Here is a 26,850-nt window from a genome sequence, read left to right as displayed (position 1 = left end):
GAGCTGGAAATGCTGAGATGTACCGTGCAGCTCAACAGCATCTCAAGGTTCCTTTCATCCTCTACAAACATATTTCTAGAAGGTACGCTAGTATTTTGGTTTAAAACCCTCGTCAGGAAGGAGGGAGGCTGTACAGGACACGTTGTGGCTGCTGTGCCACGCAGGGCAGCGCCCCAAGGCTGGCTCCAGCACAAGGTGGGAGTGGAGAAGAAGCTACCAAGGATACCCCAGAGGAGCAGCAGTGGGAGAGGTGGCGTGGTGGGAAAACACAGGGCAAGATAATGACATAACACTGTGAAACAGCTAAGAAACTGCACATTGTCTTCCTTCTGCCATGTCTTTGATCTGGAGAATATATTAGCAGAGTTTAATCTAAGCAGGGTGCTTAGATTCCCCGTGCTGTCCCTCCGATGTCCCTGCCCTTCCCGAGCTGGGGGTGTTTAGCCTGGAGAAGAGGAGGCTCAGAGGTGACCTTAGTGCAGTCTACAACTACCTGAAGGGAGGTTGTAGCGGGGTGGGAGTTGGCCTCTTCTCCCAGGCAACTAGCGATAGGACAAGAGGACACAGCCTCAAGCTTTGCCAGGGGAGGGTCAGGTTGGACATTAGGAAGCATTTCTTCTCAGCAAGGGTCATTAGCCATTGGAAGGGGCTGCCCAGGGAGGTGGTGGAGTCACTGTCTCTGGAGGTGTTTAAGAAAAGCCTGGCCATGGCACTTAGTGCCGTGGTCTAGTTGCCATGGTGGTGTCAGGGCAATGGTTGGACTCGATGATCCCAGAGGGCTCTTCCAACCTCATTGATTCTGGGATTCTGTGAGCACTCTGCCGGGATTTCCTTCCCCTTCCCCGGAGCGCGGCAGGAGAAGGTGGCCATTGGGGGCTGATGGGCAGGCTGAAGCCAGGGGTGACTTTATTGCCCTCAAAGCCCGGTAACGCTTTGGTTCCCTGTTCTTGTGATGTCTTGTGAAGAAAGAGAAATTAAGAGACCCTTTTGATATGTATTAGCTGCTCCCTACTCCTACCTCCTTTAATATGGAAATTAATTGATATGGTTTGTTAATCTTCTTTTTCGCTACCCATAAAAATTGAGTAAGTCATCTTGTGAGAAAAATGACATAGATTTGAATTTTTATTATTGTGATATATTGCACGGTGAAGCAGAGTCAGACGGCCGAGACTCCAGCCTTTTCCTCAGTGTAGCTCCTGCTACACTTGTGCCCATTCTGTAGCCTGAGCAATTTAAAAATTAATTGCACAGTATTTTGACATGTGAATGTGCTATGGAATGTGCAGACCTGGAAAAGCAGTGCTTGCAAATGTTTCTGGAAGCTGCTATACCAAAGGTTGGGTCTGTTGGGCAGCCAGAAGGTGCTCCCTAACTCCTGGGGTGGATGAGGGGTGAGGTACGTCGTGGCTTGCAACATCGTCATTTGTTGTTTAACCATGCGTAAAATTGTGCAGACTTTAAGGTAGGAACCCAAGTGCTGTGGCATGGGGCCGTGATCGGGGTTTGTAGACTTTCAGTGCAGAAGGAACACACCCCAGATATGTGTTTTAAGAGAAGTGGAAGGACGAGAAGACAAAAAAAAAAAGCCCAAATAAAAAGAATAATGGCTGTCTTAATATTTCTTACCGTGAAAACTACTTTTTTCTGATTATTAGGTCTGCGTCTCATACCTGCTGCCTTTTTGCCTTTCCTTGCTGTCCCTGATGGCCTCTCTGTTACCAAGACGTACAGATTTTGTAGCCAGTGGAAACACTTTGGTGTTCAGCATTTCAGGATGGAGACAGCTGTTTGTAAAGGAGGGGAACACGCTCTTACAACTGCTTCCAGTGGAAAGGCAACTCACCGCTCCTTGGTGGTTCCCATGAGGTTAACCCAGAGCCCAGGGTTAACCCTGTGCCCCCAGGGAGCAGGGCATGGCCCGTGGGAAAGAGTTCTGGGTTCAGGGAGAGCAGGACAAAAAACTCAGTGTAGTGAAAGCCTCACTCTAAAGTGTATGAACGTGTCCCGTTAAAATACAGCATGGTACTGAGAAGGGTGGTGTGCTGCTCGGCACGTCCTTGTGCGTGTAAACAGGGGATAGTGGAGAAGGACCTTGGAGTCCTGGTGGACAACAAGTTATCCATGGGACAGCAATGTGCCCTCCTGGCCAAGAAGGCCAATAGTGTCCTGGGGTTCATTAAGAAGAGTGTGTCCAGCAGATCGAGGGAGGTCCTCCTCCCCCTCTACCCTGGTGAGACCTCACCTGGAGTATTGCATTCAGTTCTGGGCTCCCCAGTTCAAGAGGAACAGAGATCTACTGGAGAGAGTCTAACAGAGAGCTACAAGGATGATGAAGGGACGGGAACATCTGCCTTAGGAGGAAAGGTTGAGAGACCTGGGGCTTTTGAGTCTGGAGAAGAGAAGACTGAGAGGGGATGTGATTAATGTGTAGAAATAGCTGAGGGCTGGGTGTCAAGAGGAAAGGGGCAACCTCTTGTCACTTGTGCCCTGCGATAGGACAAGGGGCAATGGATGCAAGCTGGAGCACAGGAAGTTCAACCTCAACATGAGGAAGAACTTCTTTACTGTAAGGGTTACAGAGCACTGTAACAAGCTCACCAGAGAGGTTGTGGAGTCTCCTTCTCTGGAGACTTTCAAGCCCCGTCTGGATGCGTTCCTGTGTGACCTACCCTAGACTGGTCCTGCTCGGTCAGGGGGGTTGGACTCGATGATCTCCAGAGGTCCCTTCCAACCCCTGACATTCTATGATTCTATGAGTGAGTGAGGAGGAAGAGCTGAAGAGAGGAGACTTGGAGCCACAGGGAGTGGTTTGTTTTTTCTTTGCCAGTTTTGGCTTGTTGGGAGTTTATTTATTGCACATTAAAAAGAAATCCTTTCTCCTCACAGATAATGGCAAAGAATCGAGTCGACCCTCCTGCCCGCCGACCTTGATTTTACACACGGAGAGGAAGAGTACCCCCATGGGGAGCGACGGCGATAAGGTCTGCGATGGCTTTTCTTCTTGTAAAAACCTCTTTCAAGTATTGAACTGCACAAATCAGAGTCACTATAAAGGAGGGTCCTGTGGCTGGAGCTGTGCTGGTGACACGGGATCGTTTCCTACAGTCGATTTTAAAGAGCTATCTATTTAATTTATCTTGGTGCTTTATAGGAGCTCTGTCACCGTTAGTGTCAGGGTAGCGGAGGAGGGATACTCGCTGCTGGCTTCCTCCCCGCGCTGGAGGGAAGAGAGTTGATGGCAGTGGGGTGTGTGTGGGTGCAGCGTGGAGGTGTCACCCAGCCCGGGACACGATTTGTGTGCTGAGAAGCTGAAGTGTGGGAGCAGTGTCTGTGTCCCTGCGGTGGCAGGGACCTGCGGCGCGGGGTCAGGCCCTGCTCGGAGCAGGAGCCCCGCGCTGGGGGTCGGGCTGCTTATCGCAACGCCAGCCCCAGGGGCAAGGAGGAATTTTGTCGTGGCCCCCACCCTTTTGGTGTTATGAATTTAAAACGCTGTGCACTTCTATAGCGCTCCTTTGTAGGTAATTGCATGGTCCTTAAATCAAACTGTCAGGTGAACGTAAACGGATAGCAAGTAGTCTGTGCTACTTACAGGTGGGTAAGACTGTAAGTGTGTAACTTTATTAGCTTTATATAAAAAAGCTGGATTGTTGTCTGAAGGAAAAGAACCTAAACCATATTACCAGCTTCTATGAAATAAATTGCTGCTCGGCTGATTTTCGTTTGGCACATTCCCATCACGCTGCGGTCTGCACGCAGACCTCCCCTGCCTGCCAGGCGCCGCAGGTGTTCCCCTCATTTGCAGCTGCCTTGGTACGTGGGCACGTTCCTTAGGGATTTAAGTTGTACAATACTTTCAAGATGCAGACCTCTGGACACACGCTTTATTATTTTTTAATTAGGTACGTGCTTCTCGTGTTTTGATACCTCACTGAGCTACATCACTGCCTTCCTCCCCCGCCTCCCCCTCGCAGTTCATTTCATACAATCATAAAATCACAGACTGGTTTGGGTTGGAAGGACCTTAAAGCCCGTCTAGTTCCAACCCCCCTGACATAGGCAGGGACACCTTCCACCAGACCAGGTTGCTCCCAGCCCCATCCAACCTGGCCTTGAACCCTGCCAGGGAGGGGGCAGCCACAGCTTCTCTGGGCAACCTGGGCCAGGGTCTCACCACCCTCACAGCAAAGAATTTCTTCCTCATATCTCATCTCAATCTCCCCTCTTTCAGTTTAAAACCGTTCCCCCTCGTCCTGTCGCTCCATGGCCTTGTCAAAAGCCCCTCTCCCGCTTTCCTGTAGCCCCTTCAGGAACTGGAAGGTGCTAGAAGGTCTCCCCGGAGCCTTCTCTTCTCCAGGCTGAACAGCCCCAGCTCTCTCAGCCTGTCTCCAGAGCAGAGGGGCTCCAGCCCTCTGAGCATCTCCGTGGCCTCCTCTGGACTCGCTCCAACAGCTCCGTGTCCTTCTTCTGTTGGGGCCCCAGAGCTGGACGCAGCACTGCAGGGGGGTGCTCACGAGAGCGGAGCAGAGGGGCAGAATCCCCTCCCTCGCCCTACTGGCCACACTGCTGGGGATGCAGCCCAGGACACGGGTGGCTTTCTGGGCTGCCAGCGCACATTGCTGGCTCATGTTGAGCTTCTCATCACCCATCACCCCCAAGTCCTTCTCCTCAGGGCTGCTCTCAACCCATTCTCCACCCAGGCTGGATTTGTGCTTGGGATTGCCCCGACCCGCGTGCAGGACCTTGCATTTCCATAAGCTGCTACAATAAATAGCGGTGCTGCAGCCGTTAAGCACTGCCCGTCCGTGCCAGCTGTGCCACACAACCTGGAGCTCGTGGAGCTCCAGCCTTACGCAGAGCGGCCCATGAGCTGCCTTTCCCCGAGCTCCCTTTCTAACGAGCCAGCTCTCCTCGTTACTGCAGCACACGGAGTGATACCTGCTGTCCTCAGTGAGCTGTTGGCACGGACAAAAGCACATCTGCTGCTTTTTCATTTGTATTGCCCTAAGTGGGGCGACGTTTGTGTTATTTCCCCTTTCTCCGGGCTGTTCTCGAGGCAGCTGGTTGTTCATAAAGCTGCTCGTGCAATAATGGCAATAAGGGGGATCCACTTCACGTCAAAGGGAGTGATTTGTATGACAATAACAGTCTTCAGCAGCGGCTTTATTTGTCGACTAATCTCTATCTGTCTTTCAAGGATCATTTTAAACTAGTCAATGAGGATGACAGCACATCGAACGGCAACAAGCCCGTGGCGTCCGCTCCGGTGCCAGGATCACCATGGTAAGCAAATGCGATCAGAGCCGCTGGGACCCGTCCGTCGGGGCCGCTTCTCTTGCCAAGTGTGCATGAGTGGTCTGGTACGTGGGGAAAACACGCTGCCCTGGGGGTACGGAGCAGCGCTGGGTCCGGCCGTGCTCCTCGGGCTCTGCCTTACACGTGTCGGGGATCCAGCTCGGATGGAGCTCAGATACATCAAAGGGGAAATACAAGATCCATAAGAGATGTTCTTGCTTTTTAGGGCCAGATCCTCTTTCTCTGCTAGTTATTTCATTGGCAGTGGATTACTCTTACTGTCTTGCAAGACTGTTGATTTCAGGTTGTATCAGTGAAAATAGGTTGTGCCTCATGATCCAGGTTTCCTGATCACACTCTCATTCAGGTAACGACATGTTGGGTAACTAAAGCTCTCGTGTCGTTTTTAGATAGATAAAAACATTCTTCACTTTCTGTCCTGAACAGTTGATGAGAAGGACATTTTACCTCCTTTACCAATATAATAATTAGATTATACTTAGTGGCTGACATCTTTGGGATCTTTGGCTAAAGATAGATATCAGCCATTATTTGTTATTATTATATTGTGCCACTTTGCAAACCAGTGTTGCAAGCACAGGCCAATGTCCTACTTAATCTCAACATCATAAATATGTGATTTACATCAATCATTTCTCTTCTTGGTAGTTGCTGCTCTACAGTGTAGTGCAGAGGAACCGTTGAGTCCAGCGGTGTCATAGGCAGGTCATGGTTTCATGGGTTCTTACAGCAAAGAGCCGTAGCCAGTGGTAAGCACAGGGGGGTCTCACAGCACCCCCTCTCCTCCAGCAGTGTCTGCTGAGCGGTGAATGGGCAGCTGGTACCTCCACCGAAGTGCACCACCCTCAGATCCAAACTGGTGCTATTTTAACCTCTAAGGAGAAACCTTACATTTCTGGGTTTCCAGAGGGCTGTTAGTGACCCAGCGAGTGCTCCAGGTGTGAGAAAAGGCATAAAAACCTGGTCCTTGGGACCAGAGCGATGGGGCATAGTCCTCGTGCTGACAGTTGTCCTGTGTTCTGAGGTGACAACGTCTCGTCTGCTCCATGGCTCATGGTGGCACGTACAGCATGCCTGTAGGGTGCTTCAATCACAATTTACATTATTTTATGATAGGTTGAAACTAGATAGGCAACACAAATTCAACAAATCCTGAATTTACTTCAACCACTCCCCACCTGTAGGCTGGCTCCCTGCTTCTGCAGGACCCGTGGTTGATGGGACATCACCAAGCACCTGTTAGAAGTAGCTAAACCATAATTTTTAATGGCAGAAAATTTTTCGTGAGTATTACTAAGCCCTATCTATCTTATAGAATTAAAAAAATACTACTATCATCATCTTGTGTCTTTATTCATTGTTAAGTTACAGTTTTCTAAAGGGAAACATGAACGTAACAATCTCTGTGTTTCCAGTTTATGCTCTGTGACTGAAACAAAATACCATGCGTCCCCAGTGGGTAATTGAAACCGTTATTATACCAAAGAGGAACAGGCAACATGTTGCACGCGGAAAGGGACATTAATTTTAAATTAAATGTCAAGTTATATTAGTCATGGAAAAGTGAAGAGGTGTCTCAAGGGACCCTAGAGTTTCTAACCTGGGGCAATGGCGTGTGAGACCTGGTGATACTCACAGAATCCCAGAATCAATGAGGTTGGAAGAGTCCTCTGGGATCATCGAGTCCAACCATTGCCCTGACACCACCATGGCCACTAGACCAGGGCACTAAGTGCCATGTCCAGGCTTTTCTTAAGCACCTCCAGAGATGGTGACTCCACCACCTCCCTGGTGGTGGAGTTAATGGGCACCATCAGCATCTGTGTGCGTGGCCTGAGGAGTGGCGAGCACAGCAGCATACCAGCAGAGACAAAACACACGTTCCCAAACCCACTGGTTGTGATCTCTGTCCAATAACAGCTTCATCAGTCCCGTGTGCGTGTGGGAGTGTCGCAGATCCCCACCAAGGTGCTGGTTTCAGGTTTAGCATCGTTTGCAGCTAACTCCCGAGCAGTTCCCGTTCTGCAGTGTTCTTGCTTGCCAATGCAAGTCCCTCTGAGTGTGTTGTGCAGCAGAGGCTCGGGGCTGGTGGGTCGGTGTTTCTGGGAGAACAGGGGGTTCATGTAGCTCCAAGGTACAATGTAAGAAGTAGTAATTAGACCTTATCATTGTGTAACGGAGGATTAGAGCATCTGTCTTGTGAGGCTCTTTCCTGATCCAAACCATCTGTGTATTAGCATAAACAGAAAGTTATTAAAATCTTTGTCATGTCCGTGTCACTGAATGCAGGATGCTGAAACTTCCGTGGGGTGTGGGAGTGACTGAAGTCAACGGCTGGGTTTGTACAACCAGTTTTGTGCTTCTGTTCATCGGGAGAACATTGTGTCCAGTTCTGGGCCCCGCACTTCAAGAAAGATGTTGAGGTGTTGGAGCGAGTCCAGAGGAGGGCGACCAAGCTGGTGAAGGGTCTGGAGGGTCTGACCTCTGAGGAACAGCTGAGGGAGCTGGGGGTGTTTAGCCTGGAGAAGAGGAGGCTCAGAGGTGACCTTATTGCAGTCTACAACTACCTGAAGGGAGGTTGTAGCGCAGTGGGAGTTGGCCTCTTCTCCCAGGCAACTAGCGATAGGACAAGAGGACACAGCCTCAAGCTTGGCCAGGGGAGGGTCAGGTTGGACATTAGGAAGCATTTCTTCTCAGCAAGGGTCATTAGGCATTGGAAGGGGCTGCCCAGGGAGGTGGTGGAGTCCCCATCTCTGGAGGTGTTTAAGAAAAGCCTGGACATGGCACTTAGTGCCCTGGTCTAGTTGCCATGGTGGTGTCAGGGCAATGGTTGGACTCGATGATCTCAGAGGGCTCTTCCAACTTGATTGATTCTGTGATTTTGTGAACCCACTGAACATAATCCCTGTGCTGTTGGGCTCAGCGATGCCCTCACACCGAGCTGCCCCCAGCACCCCGCAGCCCTGCGGCTCCCACCACGGTTTCTTACCAAGATTATTCATTTGTCATGACGTGTTTGGGCAGGATCAGTGGTGACGTCTCACCAGTGGTACCCAACGTATGTTGGATTGGCTTATTGCAGTCCTCTGCAGAGATGGAGCATTTTTCATATTTGTAGTCTTTTACTCAGACCAGCCTTTTTTTGTTAACCTGGTTTTGTTCCCTGCTTTCAATGACAGTTAAGCAGCAGAGCTTCTAATGATAAGATCTGTTCCTTCCAGGTATTTATGCTTCAGAGAGACCAACGTTTTCCCATTATAAGTGTATGTGTGTGAGGAAGTCAGAGCGTGTATGTGATGTTTGGTAGTTGTCGTTCCAATTCAGGAAGCGCGGGCTTGAGATTGATGCTTTGTTTGGTTATTGCACACAGATTTAGTGAGGTAAAGTGGGAGGGTTTTGGATGTCTGTTCAGGATGGTGTGATGCTTATTTTCGTATTATTTTAGTTGATTTAAAAAGAAAGTTAGGACAAAAAGTTGAACTGCTGTTACGCATATTTTAACTGACCGAGTCAAGAAGTTGTGGTTTGTACAGTGGCCACTTGGTTGCATTTTTTAAACTCAAAACAGAGCCCATAAAAATCAACCTAAACCTTTGTGGTGGACCTCTGTGGTGGCCACTGGTACCTGTCCAGCACAGAGCACAGTGGGAGCCAGCGGGGTGCTGTGGCTACGTCTCCTCCTGCAGGGGCAGCCAGATAAAGGTCCCATGACCACCAGCCAGCAGCAGGCACAGCCCCTGCCCATGGCCATTGAGGTGATGGCCACCCAGCCCATGGCCATCGAGGCAATGGCCGCCCAACCCCAGCCCATGGCCATCGAGGCGGTGGCCGCCCAGCCCCATTGCCAAGACTTCTGCCACTTGCTGCTCTCAGCCACGGCTTTAGCACACAAAATGTATTTTCCCGTGGCTTCTCTTGCTGTGAGCACCACAGCGTCCCTCTTCGCCTGGTTCTTTTTCCCTTCCATGATAGAATATTTCACCTACTGCTTTTTGGGGGTGTTTAGACCATTTCTATGACATTTTATGGATAAGGAGAGAGTTTCTCTGCGTGGGGTGGCAGGGCCTGGGGCAGGCTGTGGGTCCAAGAGGAGCCTCACCCACGCGCTGCAAACCGAGATGCAATAAGCCAGCTGCGGTTTAATTGCTTGGTTGTGGGTGTGTCTGACATTATCTAAGCATAGTTTATCACTTGGAATAGGTGTGTAGTCTGGACTGGAGATGACCGGGTCTTCTTCTTCAACCCTACAATGCAGCTGTCGGTCTGGGAGAAGCCGGTGGACCTGAAGCACCGCGGCGACATAAACCGCATCATCGAGGATCCTCCTCACAAGCGCAAGCTGGAAGCTGCAGCAAGTAACTAACGCCTCGTGATTGTTTGCCTCTATTTAAACTCAAACGTTGAATGAAACTTGGTTGCTAAATACGTTCAGTGATAGTTTGATCACCATAATTAGAATGGTTTTCCTTTTGAGATTTTTGTGTTAAAATTGATGTTTTTTGCAAAATCCTGATTTTCACTGAAGTGCTGAGGTGGGGGATAGAGCGTTCTTGTTGGCAATGAAGAAGCAGGTGGCTTCTTACACTGGATGAATCTTTGATGTACACAATACATCTCAGAAGATGCTGTCTGTGTTTCATTACACTTATTTCCAAGACGTACATTAGGAGTGCATCGCCAATGCATTATTCAGGTGCTACACCAAAGCAGCTAATGATTATCCAACAAAGTTGTAGAGGGGCGGGGGAAAATCCCAGTAGTAAATCTCTAATGAGTGCTAAAGTGTTTGGTGGAAACACGGGCGCTTCCATCTAACCATGACTTGGCCAGTCACCTTCTAAACACCCTTTTCCCAGCCTGACTGTCCCACCCCGTGCTCCTTGCCACGCCGTCTCTTTGGGCTGCTCTCCGTACCTTCCTTGTTCACCCAGATGTTGTCCATGCTGGTGGCCAGTCCGGGAGCCGCCCAGCATGCCAGCCTGGGCTTCCCGGTGCCGTAGTGGCTCCATCGTTTGTTCCACCACATTTCTCTCCAAAGGTTGTGCTTCCCCAGTTGATGTTGACTCCCTGTGCTCTGTGCCTTTGGAAATGCTGCTTCTCTTGATGGGTCCTTGTAACTCCTGAGTGTTCTGCTGTACAGCAGCTTCACTGGAGAGCCCCCTCCGCCCATGCTCTTCAGTGGAGAGGTCTAGAAAAACAGAGAAGGGGGGATAAAAAGAGACTGTTGTCAGTGTTTTGAGGTGTAGGATTTTATAACAGATGCTAAGGTGGCAGTGGCAGTCTGGTGAGGCCACCTGCCCCGTACACGCGGGCCGTCGGGGCTGCAGTGCACGCTGGATCCCTGGGCACAGCTCCCAGTTACCTGCTGCAGACCAGGGCTGTGAGTGTGACTTTGTGGGCTTGGGCACCATGTCCACAGAGAAAGAGGAGTGAGAATCAGGATTTATGTTATCAATGCTAGCAGAAGGTTACCGAGGAAAGGCTACAGAGTGGTTTTCCATTAATGTAGTCCTTATGAGCATACAACGTCGTGACATTTTTCAATACGAATTTCAATCATCAGATGCTTTTATATATATAATTTTTGTATATAGCTTGAATAACTTTAGCTGTATATTGAATAATTCCAAAGTGTATCTGCTGAAGTTCATTCTTCAGGAGAAAAATATAGCATATGTCTTTTATTACAGGATATATTGAAAGATCAATTAATTATTGACAAGGGGGAATGATGGCCAAAGACAAAACTGAGTGTCTTGTTCATGGTCTTTAATTAATTAATGAGAAGAGCATAAAGTCGGTGTTGGTATGTGCCACTTCAAAAATCTGTTTTTTGCTGTGTGTTCCATCCTTTTTATTTATTATCTATAAGTACCACCAGTATTTAATTCATGCAGCAGTTTCTTTATGACTGTGGTTTTCATTGATGCTAATAGTCTTCATCTTCCTTGATATAACTGGGACTTGCAGTTGCTCAGTATTTGAGACAGGTTATAATTAGTATTTATTAGCTGCTGAGGAGAAAGGAATTCTTTGTTGGCATTTCTCTTTGCTTGTAATCTCGAGTAAATAAGTAACACAAATGAGCTGTGTGTTTGCAACAATGGTTGCCAAATTTATTTAGCTTACTTGCTGCTGCTGAGTTTAAATTAGAATTTTTAAATCAAAGGCACGAAAAAAAGTTGGCAAGTGTAGTTATTCATGGGGTGCCACAGGTTATCTGCGCATCGCTCCGCTGAAAGATCAAGTGCATTTATAATTTAGGCATGAATGAAAAATTACTCCTTTATCAATTACTCCGCCTCCACAAAGCGTTAGTTCTCAGGGAGATTTATGACGGCGCCATGGCTCTTTCCTAATGGGTTCCCATCGGTTCCCCTCTAATGGGGACGTCCTGAGGGCGGAGGGACCCACCACCAACTGGCACAGAGATGGTGTTCCCAGGCCTTGCGTACCTTGATTTTCCACGTTCCCAGTCAGAGCTGTCTGACAGCAGTCCAACATCTTCTGGTGACAGCTCTCTCTTGTCCCTGACCATCATTACTCCTCTGTCTCGGTACATAGAATCACAGACTGGTTTGGGTTGGAAGGGACCTTAAAGATCATCGAGTTCCAACCCCCTGCCACAGGCAGGGACACCTTCCACCAGACCAGGTTGCTCCAAGCCCCATCCAACCTGGCCTTGAACACTGCCAGGGAGGGGGCAGCCACAGCTTCTCTGGGCAACCTGGGCCAGTGTCTCACCACCCTCACAGTATAGAATTTCTTCCTAATATCTAATCTAAATCTCCCCTCTTTCAGTTTAAAACCGTTCCCCCTCATCCTGTCACTCCATGCCCTTGTAAAAAGCCCCTCTCCAGCTTTTCTGTAGCCCCTTCAGGCACTGGAAGGTGCTAGAAGGTCTCCCCGAAGCCTTCTCTTCTCCAGGCTGAACAGCCCCAGCTCTCTCAGCCTGACCATAACAGCCCTATTTTCCCTCAGAGATTCCTTGAAACGTTTCTGTCTTATTGCAATGGAGAAAAACATTTTTATCTGTTCCTATTCCTCCACCTGCTAAATGGTTTGTCCGGATGTTTAGGCTGAGGATGTTATTTTTCCAGCTAATTAAAAGAAAACTGACATTCTGACTAGAGAAAATGGCATGTTGATTCACACTTGCTATGATCCCTAGTCAAAACCAGTTATGATTTAGTTTGCTCTGTCCCCACAAATGTTTTGGACCCTTTAGCATTCAGACAAGAAGCACAGTCCCTGGCAGGGGCACGGGTGAGCTCCTGGGCTTGCGTGCGACACGCGGGCGCCAGGTCTCTTCACAAAATTGCAGATCGGGTTTTTGCGCGTGGCCAATGGATTGACAACGCTGTAACTCACCTGGTTAATGCTGGTGTTCCCTCTTTGTTCTGGAAAATGAGCCGGAACTCGTGACATGGCTGGGATTAGCTGAATGATTTAATTAATCAGCACTGAGCTTGGTAGACCGTCAGATTGGAGCAGTGCTCCGCTTCATGGTTTCAGGGGAAGATTACTGTCGAGTAATGTTCTTCCTCAAAGCTTTAAATCAATTATTAGATTTTGTGCCTGGCTGCCTCCTTTCCCCTGCAAAGTCAGTTTATAATCTTAGCAGAGGTCCAGCGCTGCCGTGTGATTCAGTGGGTTCCTGGGTGAGAGCAGAGATACCATTCGTCATGTTTTACTGAGTTTTCCATTGCACTGAAATTTTAAGTGATGATGCTGACACTGATCTCGTCCCGTTTATCCAAGACCGTAACCCACAGCAGGTGCTCACGTAGGTGAAGTGAGAAGGATTTGGTGTCCCTTCCTCGGGGCGGCTGTCGTTGCTCTCTGGGAGAATCATAGAATCATAGAATGATTTGGGTTGGAAGGGACCTTAAAGATCATCTAGTTCCAACCCTCCTGCCATGCACAGGGACACCTTCCACCAGAGCAGGTTGCTCCAAGCCCCATCCAACCTGGCCTTGAACACTGCCAGGGAGGGGGCAGCCGTGGATGAGTGTCCAGGCCAAACCAGGAGTTTAACGTTGCCTTGGAGTTATTCTCCAACGCCATGAGTGTGGAGGTTGTTGGTATCTCCAAAGCCATCTTTGAGCCAACAACTATCTGAGTTGCTATACTGATGGTTGAACTTCTGGAAAAGCAGCATTATATTTGCTTATATCAGAAAGAGAAATGGGTTAAGGAAGGAAGTTCTGGTGTGAGTTAACACTATTGAAACCTTCAGGCTGCCGGGACTGAAATAATTTTACAGAAACATCTTTGTAGTTGTATTTTTAAGGGAAGGGAGGAGGGAGTATCAGGTGAAAAAATCATGTCGCAAATGAACAATGAATAGTTTTTCAGAATGAAATGGTCAGGTTTATTGCTCTCTTTCATTTGGATGAAGGCATTTCTGAGGATCTGATGAAATACGTGTTATTTTTAAAATACCCTGTGAGAGTGAAAAGTAGCAAATACCTGAGCAGGGGCCAAAGACAAGGAATGAAAGGCTGATTGGAGGAATTAGTATTCCCATGTATCTGGTTCAAATCTAATAACTATTTATTTCTTTCTAGCAGATAAATGTGTTAGTTCTTGTCCAGGGGATGAAAATGATGATCTTAGCATCAAAACAAAGAGAAATAAGTAAGTTCTAAAGTTTACTTATCTATATGTAATGTTGGGAAGCGAATGTGAATAAGGGATATGGGCTCATCTTTGGGTTTCCATGACTTATTAACCTGAAAGACTAACTTTGGGCTTTTTAGTCTCTTATTTTCTTTGCACTCAAAAGGATGTTGTCAAAATTGAGACACAAGTATGGACCATCTTTTTGTATATTTGCTGAATTTATCTTTTATTATTTTTAGTTACTTGCAGAAATACATTTTTTATACATATTTTTTCCCCAAAGCAAATAGGTAAATACGGTTCAAGCTGGGCAATCTCAGCCTGTTTATGCAGTATCACCTGCTGTTTATGTCATCGTGGGGTTTTTATATTGTGCTATATTTATGTATGGTGTAACAAAGAATGCAGCTTTTATCATACTTGAAATTTGTGGGAACATATTCATTGAGAGGACATTTAAAGCTCTGAGAACCTTGTAAGTTCTGTCTTTGACTTCTAAAATAAATCTTTAGATTAGGAGGAACCAATTCTCATTTGCAGTATTTGAGCAATTAGTCCTATGAAAGTTAAGGGCAACATTCACATAATAAACAAGTGAGATTTGGCTTGACAGCACAGAATTTTCTCAGACTTCGTTGTGATGATCCCAATTCCCCAGAAGTTTGACCTGTCACCAAAAAGACATAAAGTGTTTATTTTTCTGTCAGCAGAGCATACATCCCCAAACTACTACGTGATTTCTACAGCCATTTTGAATTTTAAATTCTCTTGTATAACATGTGAAGGTTGCCTGACATTTTGCTTTGTACCCTGAAACAACAGCAGAATGTAGAGGTTCATGAGTGGACTCACCACCCTATCTATTTTGACATTTGCAGGCTTCCAAGATCATACTAGTAGGCTACTTGTAGTTGTCCTTCTGAGTAGGAAGTCACATAATTTGTTGTCCAGATTATTTTATTATTTGCTAAAGAAAATAGTTTTCTTTATTGTAATTTTTGGCATGAGAAAAGTCTGTGTGATTTGCAGCATCATTTTCAGTTGCATAAGAAGGGCTGAAGGAAAGAGGGGCTCTCCTGGTGCTTGGCTGGTGGAGTAGTGCCCTGTATTTCTCTCTGTTTCAGCTTGAAAAAGCTCTTTGCGTGCACTAGAAATTGGATTGGGCCTTTCATGGATCATGGCACAGAATAAAATTTGCTCTTACGATATAAAAGTCGCTGTCATTCTGTGAGGAACACCAATTTGGTATCTCTCAAATCACTAGTAATACAGCATCATTTTAGGATAAATGCAAGTGTAATGTAATTATTTGTGGACAGAAGATAATACGGTAGGGCTCACATTACATACTGATCTGAGTGATTTGCTTAGAAATAAATAAGTGTTTTCCTGTTGAAATTTCAAACTAAGTGTTATTCCGTAGTGGTGAAAATTACATCGGTAGAAGATGCAGTCGTGCCTAGCAGGAGGCTAAAGATCAGATCGCCCTACTTTCATTATCCTCACTTGAACATTGTGATAAGACTCCTGATCTTTCCAGAAAGACCCTTAATTTGTACTGAACCCACTGAGCGCTCAAAGCATTAAGAAACAGCAGGAGGGACCCCGAGCAGAAGTCTGATTTCGAGGTCTGAGTTGGCCAGCTTCTCTGAAGACAGCGTTTCGTATCCCTGTCTCAAATCCCATCACCTCCTGGAGCAGCCTCCTTCAAGGTTCCCACCTACCTGACCTCTCCCTGCAGAGGCTGGGGGCACACGGGGACAGATCTTCAGCCTTCCAAACAGAAGGGAAGGAGGTGTTCACTTCCAGCTCTGTCAGAGTGCAGTGTTAATGGTCTCTAACTCTGATAAAATTATGGAGATATTTGGTGTAAAACAGTTCTGCTTCAGTGATGACATGGGTTACGTAGGGTTGCATCTGAGGAGAGCATCACTCTTCTGCTGCTGCCACTTTATGGTTGAAACTTGCAGTAAACTGTCCTTCTTTCCTGAAATGAGCACGGCGGTGCTACGGGGGGCTTGTAGGCAAAGGGACTCAGGGAATAAGTAGTAATTATCTTCCCAGAAACACATCTTTATTCTAATCCGATGCAATCTGGAAAAAGGCTGTCAGGACAACTACAGACCTTCTGGCACTGACTCAGGGCGGGTTCTTCTTCAGGTTTGTGCATTTGAGGCATTGCCGGGTTACTTCCCATAGGAGTGAGCTCGTGGGGTGCGTGGGAACATAAACCAAAGATGAGTGTTGCCTTTCAAGTTTGGGAGCACAAAAACAGGAAAGAAAAATAAAACAAGATGAGCCTCTCCAGTCACTCCTTTAAAGTCTCCTCTCCTTGACAAATTTTATATAAAGCTGTCACTTCTCTGGAGCTTGAAATACAGCGCAGTATGTCGCTGCTGAGTTCCTCTTTGATCGCACTGATAGACCATCCTTCCACCTAACGAGCTGTCGGAGGGCCCTCGAGCCCCGTGGTGTAATAACGAACCGTGGGTTTGGGTCACTTCTCAGCCGTCAGCCGCTGCTCCCCCTGCACGCACAGGTCCTGCTGTCCTGGAGGATTTTCTAGAGAGGGTTAAAAATCCCCTCCCGAGTTGACAATCACTGACCTATTTTCTCTCTTACCTCATTAAAGAACGGAAGATTCCCAAGCTGCTGACCAGGGGAAGGCTGAAACGGAGGAGAAAAATGAGGAGACATCAGCAGCGGAGATCACGCCTCCCCTTGAAGAGCGCATCACTCATTTCCGAGACATGCTTCTGGAGAGAGGGGTGAGAAACGCGCTCGCTTGCTTTGACAGATCTCAGTTATGGAAATACGGTGTCATCTAGGACCACTACAGGGATCATTTCATAACTATGACTTAGCAGGCAAATGAAGAATTATTGAGAGGGTTTTTTCTGTCTATTAACCATGTCAGTTTTGTGATACTTTACTGTGATTTTTCTTCCCATGCCACACAGTCAAATGTGGCTGTGGAGAACTGAAAGCCCTTTGCAGGTGCAGTTCCAAATGAATTCCTACAGACACACCCGGAGAGAATCAGAGGTGGTAGCTCCTCCAGTGCAGACCAGTGGCTCAGCAGGGCATGGAGAACATAGCCCCACGCCATCCCAGGGGACCCGAGCCACATGCCATCCTGGCGTCCCGCATGGACCGCAGAAGTGTTCATTACACAATCAGCTTCACCACGGGAGGTTCAGGTTGGACATTAGGAAGCATTTCTTCTCAGCAAGGGTCATTAGCCATTGGAAGGGGCTGCCCAGGGAGGTGGTGGAGTCACCATCTCTGGAGGGGTTTAAGAAAAGCCTGGACATGGCACTTAGTGCCCTGGTCTAGTTGCCATGGTGGTGTCAGGGCAATGGTTGGACTCGATGAGCCCAGAGGGCTCTTCCAACCTGATTGATTCTGTGATAAGCAAAGGATGGAAGATGTGTTGTATGTGTCACCTGAGAGACAGCACCAGGCTCAGAAACACTCCTGGCAAGCTCTTTGCTTTTTTTTTTTGGCATGAGGGAGGTTTCATCACCCGAAACTCCAGTGATCCCAGCAGTGGGAAGCCGAATTCACTTACTGGCCATCTGAAACCTGCCCAGTCTGTTAGGAAAGGACATACTGGAGTCTCAAGAGGGTTATGAAAACCTGCCCTTTTCCCTGGACCTCCCTGACTGTCCTATGTTTAGGGAACATAAATTCAATTTGCAGATAGAACCTGTCAGCACCGTGAGCCTCGTGACCAATGGTGAAATATGAATTACAGATCACGTGAGAGCATCTGGTGACCGATTCTGTAAAGAGCTTCAGCCTGATTTTTGTTTTCTGTGGTAGCACTTACATCTCCAGTTCAGCACAGGGTTGTAAAGATTCCCATCAATATGAGGAATTTTGGATACCGTTATTTATAAACATAAAATCACCTTCACAAAAGTTCATCTCACAGTGTCCCTTCTTCCAGAGAACTGGTGGTTTGGAGCATGGATGGAATTAATAAGCACCCCAGGTTTAGGTTCTAATGCTGCAAATGTAAATGGGTGTATAATGGAGCAGCATATTCAGGTTTTATACCTCCTCCCAACACTGCAAATACATATTCTGTAGAAGTTCATGTAATCTCTGTAAAGAAAAAAAATCCAAAGTGTCTGTCATTAGGCAGTAAAGCCTATAAAATTTATCACTAGTAATCAGCAGACTTTAAAGGTAGATAATTAGAGCTTCAGAAGCTCAACAGTAAATTATCTCAACGCCAGACCTGCTTTATTAATATATTTTGTTATTTATGCTTAAAAAATGCAGAAGTGCCATAAATGGTTGAAGACTTCTGCTGGCATGTTTTAAGGCAGGGGGCAATAAGGCAAAATTTGAAAGTATTAGGGATGTTCTATAATAGGATTCCTCAAGTATTTCCAGTTTAAGAGTCAGACTTGCTCATAAACATAAGAAATTTGGGAAATGTACTGTTTGGTTTTGCTATTATTTAAAAATGTGTAGATAACAGATTACTTTGTGCCCTGAGCATTTTTCAAATGTCCAGACAAGCTGCCGGTTAGCGCCAGCTGGTTGGTGTTGATTGAAATGCAGTGAGGCCATTAGTGCTGTTTTAAACTGATTATTTAATGAACATCCTCTGCCATTTTCTCATCATGTTATTTCTCAAGAAGTGACTTGATGACTTTACAAAGAGCTTGAACTAGATGGAGTTCTTCAGTGTCGTTCTGAATCTTCCTACATAAATTATATCAACAGAAAAATATTTATTGTTAACATTTTAAAAATATATGTGATGTAGCTCAAAACTTAACTAGGTTTGAGTTCAAACTGGGCTTTGTGCTGGGAACAAAGCTGATGTCCAAGAGAGAGTAGAAAAGACATCCTGAAAAAAAAAGGATTCCTGCTGCTTGATCCTTCTGAAGGGGGAAAACCCCCAAACCTCCAGAGAAGACATCATTTGGAGGGAGCAGCCTGGGCTCACTGCACGTCCGACAAGTTAGCCTGAACCTCAGCCCCGCACTTCAAGAAAGATGTTGAGGTGTTGGAGCAAGTCCAGAGGAGGGCGACCAAGCTGATGGAGGGTTGGGAGGGTCTGACCTACGAGGAACTGCTGAGGGATCTGGGGGTGTTTACCCTGGAGAAGAGGAGGCTCAGAGGTGACCTTATTGCAGTCTACAACTACCTGAAGGGAGGTTGTAGCAGACTGGGAGTCGGCCTCTTCTCCTGGGCAACCAGCGATAGGACAAGAAGACACAGCCTCAAGCTTCGCCAGGGGAGGTTCAGGTTGGACATTAGGAAGCATTTCTTCTCAGCAAGGGTCATTAGGCATTGGAAGGGGCTGCCCAGGGAGGTGGTGGAGTCACCATCTCTGGGGGGGTTTAAGAAAAGCCTGGACATGGCACTTAGTGCCCTGGTCTAGTTGCCATGGTGGTGTCAGGGCAATGGTTGGACTCGATGATCCCAGAGGGCTCTTCCAACCTCATTGATTCTGTGATTTCTGAGCTTCCTGTGCTAACCACTCTGAAAGGAAACCCTGTCCGTTTAAACTCACTTTGCTTCATCAGAGCTTTCCTGTTTGAGTGTTAATTACTTTATTTTAATGATACTTCACATTCTTAATTTTTTTAGTGAATTTACTCTTCTTTGTAGTTAGATGGAGTGATTAGAATATTTTATGTTACTCCAGAGCTTTCTGTGAGAAACCAGCAGTGATATTGTGCGAGGTACCGAAATCAGGCTGGGATTTCAGTCCTGTGCTCCCAGACTGGCGTTTTGTGAAAGTCCCAGGCAAAGGGGACCAGGCAGGTGAGGGACCTGCTCATGTTCGTGGTGGTCCTTATGGCCCGCTCACCATAAAGGGGTTTCAGAGAAGATGGAAGAACCTCTGTAGGAGCGTGATATTTCCCGTGGCTGCAGGAATGGGAGTGATGGATGGGGCTTGGGTGGACGCCCAGGTCCCACTCTGGAGAGCTGGGGTCAGCGCAAAGGGGAGAAGCCTCGAATGGAGGGGATGTGGCAGCCGTGCTGTTGGAGGGACTACAAAACCATGGTGCTTTGAAGAGATTCACTGTTAGTTCTTCACTGTGTGTGTGCATTGACAGCCCCAGTTGGGTTGTAATTTCGGTTTTGGAGAGGAGGGGAGTTAAAGCTGAGATAATTGCTTAAATGGAAATTGATGCTTCTGTTGTACAGAGGGGATAATAAAATGGCATTTTCCTTGCTGCTACAGATTCTTTCCATCAAAAATGTGGAATGAGCATCTCCCAGATACTCACTGAGATGTCCTAGAGCAAATCAATACTAATGGTGTGGGGGCAACCAGAGCCTTGCCAGAAACAGATTAAAATTCACCTTCCAGCCGCTCCGAGGCATCCTTTAGAGGGTTCATTAGCTTTCTGAACTACTCTTTTGCTTCACCTTGGAACATTTTCTTCTTTCACATCCTTATTAAAATTCCTTAATGCAACTGTGTTTGTGTACTTCACAGGTTTCAGCATTTTCTACATGGGAGAAAGAGTTACACAAAATAGTATTTGATCCACGCTACCTTCTGCTAAATTCAGAAGAACGCAAACAGGTGAGCGTTACCTCCAGCGTAGCTTCTGATTGGCAGCAAACATCTCCCAAATTAACTGTAATAACAGAGTAATTATCTTGGTAGGATAACACGAATTGCATAAAATTAAAATGTCTTTTTCAGTGTCTCAGTGAGACTCGTAATTTAGGCGCTGCTCATAAGTGCTGTCTCCTTTGCAAAGCAAGTGGTGACGAGTGAGAGGTGAGCTAGGGTCTGTTGGGTTGTAGGAACAACTCCTACTGAGTCTGGGAAACTGGGCTGGAGGAAGGGAAATGGCCATAAAGTAATGTTTTCACTCTGAATTATTTAAATATTGTGGAGAGAGTACTTTTTTATTACTTGGAGTATTTTTCTAGGAGTTTGGCAGTATTTACTGCCATATTTTGCAATAACTAAACTTGCTGGACATAAATGAGTAGAGCGCTGTGGCTGTGCTGGTATCTGCTTGAAAGGGTTTAGTTTTTCTGGCAAGCTGCAAAGGGAAGTGGACTTTTTGCTGCCTTGTTTGTTTGGGCATTAATTATCACTAAGGGATCTAAAAGGACCCAAGGGCTGCAGATAAGTCTAAAAAATTTAGGAGAGACGGAAGGATATTGCGGAGAAGGTGAATGCTTCTATTCTGTAGTTATTTCTCTTCCTTACCAGTCTTTTGTCATCCTGGAGTTGGAAGGATTTTGAATATGGAATTGTCCATTTTTTAAATAAACACGATGAAAAATGTACTTATTCCTATTCCATTGCACTGGGGCCCACGTTGTCTGTGATTCTCCAGAGAGCTTCCTGTAGGCATTTGCTGAGGGGCTGGGCACATACATCTTCATTTACTACCTTTCCAATATTTTATTTCCTAAGAAAAAAAAAAGTGAAATAAATAATGGTGAAATATGGGAATGAAAATGTAAGAGCAACTGCTGGAATGGAAAATACTGCTAGACAAGAGACTAAGCAGGGAGTTTTGTATTTATTTCAGGGAACCAGCAAGGATGACACCTAAACCTTGATGAGTCAATCAAGATGTATTACTGCTTTCATTTTATCAGCCTTGGAGATGATATAATAAAAACACATCATGAATACACATAATATAATGTGCTTGAAGCACTGCTGAGGGGGACCTCGCTTGTGGGGTGTGTCTAATACTCAAGGAGAGGGTTATGAAAAGCAAGTAGTTGGCAGTCCTGTAGGTAGGATCCCATAGGCAGAGGATGGCTCTGCGAGTGACAGCAATTCAGGCTCAGAGCTGTGGGGGAAGAGGGTGACCGTCAGGTGTTCTTCTGCAAACAGGGTTAAAAAACCAGTGAGCTTGGGAGCACATGCCAGGTGTGTAATGTGTTTTAGATACTATGCTTGAAGTTAAGACTTGTAGATGTTCATTATGAGTAGTTCCATTTAATTAGACCCCGTTTTCCTCCAAGAATTAGTTTAAGAAGAAAGGCTGAGAGAGCTGGGGCTGTTCAGCCTGGATAAGAGGAGGCTCCAGGGAGACCTTCTAGCACCTTCCAGTACCTGAAGGGGCTACAGGAAAGCAGGAGAGGGGCTTTTTACAAGGGCATGGAGTGACAGGACGAGGGGGAACAGTTTTAAACTGAAAGAGGGGAGATTGAGATGAGATATTAGGAAGAAATTCTTTGCTGTGAGGGTGGTGAGACCCTGGCCCAGGTTGCCCAGAGCAGCTGTGGCTGCCCCCTCCCTGGCAGTGTTCAAGGCCAGGTTGGATGGGGCTGGGAGCAACCTGGTCTGGTGGAAGGTGTCCCTGCCCCTGACAGGGGAGTTGGAACTGGATGATCTTTAAGGTCCCTTCCAACCCAAACCATTCTATGATTCTATGAAAGCTGTGATCTGCAAGTGTCTGAGGGAACTTGAACTTCCTCCTGACGTGAACTTGCGTTGAGGTTGGTTTGACTTGAGGAACGCAAGCTCTGCTGTCGGTGGGTGCCCTTACCCTGCCCGAGGAACGTAACGATCCGTATTGAACATCTGTGGTTCCCTCCGCTTACTTACCAATATTTTCCAAGGGGTTGTTAACAGTTGAAAGATGCTACTGTGTTTAGGCAAGGAACAGTGAAGGGTAAAGGAGCAACTGTGTTAAAATAATGAGCTATCTGTTAATTTTGATTTATTACCTTCATAATAGCTTCACTGATACCAGAAAGGCAAGCAATAACGGTGTCACCTGCTTTATTTGTTCCATTTTTTTGTGTCTCCTCTTACGCTCAACTTACACACTTGCATACAGTATAATATATTCACATTTCCTAGGTTTTTCGTAGTACTTCTTTCATGGCCATTTTTTGATGTTTTCCAGTGCTCTCTCTTCCCTTTTCCACATACCATACTAAATACCAGTTGTAATTTGGTTACTTTAGCTTTCATGACATGTAGATTTGCACCTGTGCATCCTCGTGGCTGATGAGAAAGGAACCGTGGTAGCAGCCATAATAATCATATTTAATGCATGTAATTTGTGGTGGAAAGGATGGTGGATGTGGAAAGCTCAGAGCATTGTGAGGGGCAGCTCCTTTTATTCTATGCCTTAGTGTGCCACACTTTTTAGAGCATGAAACAAGCAGGGCCAGATTTTTGGTATTAAAAAGGTGATTAAAGGAGTTGGCAGAATTTTGTGACATAGTGAACTCCTTAACTCCGTTTCAAGACAGCCACAATCCTGATGCTGAGCACTCTGCTGCATATTTAGCTGACAAATACTGTTAGAGGAAGGTTGTTGACCCTTCCAAACGCATTAAAGCTTTTGGGTGTGTGTGTACAGAGGATCATGTGTAAGCTTGTGTTTTTTGACGACCCGTTTGAAACGTCTTCAGGCTTTTTTGGGGGTAGCCTACAGAATCTTAATGTTTGGCATAACAGACATTTTCAGAAATTCCAGCAAGCTGGGAAAGATGCGGGAGCCCAACTAAATAAACGCAGTCAGTTGTACAGATGTACAAAAATAATGCTATGGGCATGAAAATGCGAGCAAGACAGTGACGTCGGGACATTTTGATTTATGTTGCGCTTGATGTTTGAAGGAAGATGTTGTCTGTCCAAATTAAACCTTTTTCCAGCTACTTATTTTGTGAGAACATGATCAGTGCTGCACGAATTCAGCTGCGTTCGAGTCAGCCTGTACTGCGGGCAGATAAGAACCGTGGAGCGTGAGATTGGCAGCCCTTTGATCAAGCGTAAATACCATAAAGGCTTTGTTAATAAATGCTGTGTCTTGCTTCCCTTTCTTGGAAAGATATTTGAACAGTTTGTCAAGACCAGGATCAGAGAAGAGTACAAAGAAAAGAAAAACAAATTGTTGTTAGCCAAAGAAGAATTTAAGAAGCTCCTTGAAGAATCCAAGTTGTCGCCAAGGTATGGCATTGCCTTATGAAGATTTGTTAAGATAAGCTGTTCTCATTTAGCCTGGGCTTAGCAGCCCCGGGAAGCCAGAGAACCCAACGTACTCCTTATAGCAAGCTTCTACCTCTATTGTTACAACGCCGTGGTGGCATTTCTTCCCTAATATTTTACAATATTTTGTTATATTCCTGGCGAAGGGAACGTGCAGTTTCTCCCTCTGTTCCTTTCTCTCTCTCTGTCGTTAAGAACGTGTACTATTTTGCATAAGACATCTACTTTATATGCATATATATAGTATAATTACAGAACACACACATTTATTAGCTATATAAAATCAGTACCTGAATGTTAAATCTAATTTATAATAGGCATACAGGTATAACTTGTGAAAAATTCTATTTAGGTTTGTTTTTTGATGGAAGAGAAACATAATTTAACAAAGTATTAATTCCACATCACTAAATCAAAATAAAGCATGCAATGCAATGGGGTTTTTTTTCCACATTGATTTTTTAAGTAATGGATCCAAAACTGCACAATGGTGAATGCAGTACTTAGGATAACACTTGCTCATTTGTATATCAATGAAAAATAAAGAGATTTATATATAGTTATATATATTTCAATATTATCTTGAAAATAAAGAGATTTATATATTGTAAGTCTAGTTAAATTGTTGGAACTAAGAATTTATAGTTTTCTGTGCTAAAATATGCAGGTAATTGTACAGCGCTGCCTGCCTAGACCCATAGATACAAACAACACATCGGGCTCCATGGAAATAATAATTATAAGAAGTTTTTTACTGCAAAATTGAGAATATTCTGGGCTAATGTAACAGCTGAATGCTGGTCCCAGCAATGATGTTTCAGTCTGCAAGGGCAAAATCGTGCTGGCCTTTTTCTGCTCTGTTACAGGCTAATTATTGAAATACTGGCCGTAAGTACCGGCAGGCGTAGATTAAAACCTGGGCTGCAGCGAGTGCTGTGTTAATGATTACTAATTGTGCTGTCAGCTGTCCCGCGGGTGTTTGTAAATCACAAAGTGCAGTTGGCGATCGCGGGCTGGCCCACGTGGCCAAAGCCCGGGCGGTTCTGGCAGGGTCTCGCCTCCCTCGTCCCGGGGTTACCCAAATGTTCCCCAGAACACCCATTTTTGGGGTCTGTGTGAGAAGTGAAGCGAGATCCGGGTCAAAGAGCAGCTTTAAAACCTCTCTCTTTTCTGCAGAACGACGTTTAAAGAGTTCGCAGAGAAATACGGGAGAGATCAGCGGTTTCGCCTCGTTCAGAAGAAGAAGGACCAAGAGCATTTTTTCAATCAGTTCATACTTATTCTTAAAAAGAGGGACAAAGAAAACAGGATAAGACTACGGAAAATGAGATAAAAACTCCTGAAACCGGCAATAAATACACGAGTCAATGCTGTGGCTGCGGTAAGAAATTCAAATGAAGGCGAAAGCGTCCGGGGTTAAACTTGCAACAGCTTGATGAGGAAGCAGATATCCCTGGGAAAAACTTTCTCTAACTGGAGTTTATTGACCATCGAGTGGATTTGTGAAGGTTGTTCTGCAGGAATCTGAAGGATATTTGGTTCTCAAAGAATTAATGTTTCATATTGAAGCTCTCTTTTGTACGACATCCAGAGTTTGATGCATTTCTAATTGCCATGATGTGTCAATCCCTTAATTGTTTTAATTATGCAAATTACTTGTAATATACACAAATGATGAATCCAATGCAGATTTGTAATTAAGCAGAAGCAGATGCCATCCGTAACAATCTCAAGATATTTTCATCATTTAGGGGAATTATCTAAAGCAATCTTTTGGCAACTTTATGCGTTCACATAAAGTGTGTAGAGGTACGGTGATGCGGGAATTCATTGCCTGGTGTTCATACATCTCTGTCCAGTTCTCTGAGTAGTCGTAATAAGGTATTAATTGTTAATCTTAGTGAAGAGTGTGAAAATCTTGGCGTATGTTCCATAGGGAAACTCTCCGTTTCAGAAATAGCTTTCTGCTTCCCGTGAACGGGGCTTTCGGGCACACAGGCGAAGGCAGCGCTTCTCCCTCACAGCTCCCAGGGGGAAGGTCTTTTGTAAAACCATCCCAGTATGATTTCGGTTACGTTCCTGTATGTGCAAAGTCTGCATGAGATTTTTCTCATCATATTTGTATAAATAAATATTTAACTTTTTTAATTAATAAATATTTTAAGCCAATTTTTCAGGGGGAGTTTTAAGTTTCTAAACTTTTTTTTTTTAAAATACTGGGTAAAATAGTGCAGGTCTTGTGGTTTTTACCTGAGAGGTGGAAAACCAGAGCTCCTACCACTCATGATTTGTCTGCAAATTCCACTAATATCAGTTGGAGTGCTGAGCATACTGAGAGCAAAATAGTCCCTCAGACTGCGAAGGGAGGATATCATGGCTAGAGAAAAACCACACAGCTCCACTAACCATCAGTATATCCCTTTATGCTGCAGGAAAGACACGCTCTCCTCTGTCTGTGATCATCATAATTTTCTCAGTTGACCTGATTTTTAAGTTATTACTCATTAGATTTATAGATTTCTATTCGGTAAGAGTGATTTTGATATTTTCCCCAACTAATAGTAATATTTCTTTAGATGTGTGCTGGATATTTTTTATAATCAAGGAAATAAAGGGTATTTTCTAATGCTTTGGAAAAATTAACTCGGAATAATTCAGAGAAGATTACTTAACATTAAGATGTGTTTTAGAAAGTCTGTAGAGTTTCAAACTTCCACACACAAAAAAAATGTCATTTATTTCTCTGAGAGCAAGATCTGACCCAAAGTTGCTGTTGGTGTGAGCGAGGAAATGTGTCGCTGTGTTGGAATCAGCAGGTTGGAGAGATGCCACCGGTTTGGTCTCACCTCTGCCCGTGGTTATACTGCAGGACCACGAGCTCGTAGATGCAAGTTGGTTTTGCAAAGCTTGTGATAGCCACTCACTTCCAACTTTATTTAATAATTATTTTT

The 26,850-nt window shown here is 45.5% G+C and overlaps 1 protein-coding gene across 1 annotated transcript in view; it reads left to right on the top strand.

The window, feature by feature from the left end:
- Positions 1-25,252, top strand: part of TCERG1L (transcription elongation regulator 1 like) — a 78,412-nt gene extending 53,160 nt beyond the window's left edge. Inside the window, exons 6-13 of the mRNA XM_068399611.1 lie at positions 2,890-2,984; positions 5,198-5,283; positions 9,517-9,671; positions 13,887-13,956; positions 16,574-16,709; positions 20,414-20,503; positions 23,742-23,860; positions 25,076-25,252. Coding sequence (XP_068255712.1) covers positions 2,890-2,984; positions 5,198-5,283; positions 9,517-9,671; positions 13,887-13,956; positions 16,574-16,709; positions 20,414-20,503; positions 23,742-23,860; positions 25,076-25,232 — 908 coding nt within the window. The 3' untranslated portion in view covers positions 25,233-25,252. The remainder of the gene's footprint in view (positions 1-2,889; positions 2,985-5,197; positions 5,284-9,516; positions 9,672-13,886; positions 13,957-16,573; positions 16,710-20,413; positions 20,504-23,741; positions 23,861-25,075) is intronic.
- Positions 25,253-26,850: the final 1,598 nt, after the last annotated feature.

The sequence above is a fragment of the Nyctibius grandis genome, chromosome 4 (genome assembly GCF_013368605.1).
Source record: "Nyctibius grandis isolate bNycGra1 chromosome 4, bNycGra1.pri, whole genome shotgun sequence".
In the NCBI taxonomy this organism is placed as follows: Eukaryota; Metazoa; Chordata; class Aves; order Nyctibiiformes; family Nyctibiidae; genus Nyctibius; species Nyctibius grandis.
This window is presented reverse-complemented; position numbering and strand designations above follow the sequence as displayed.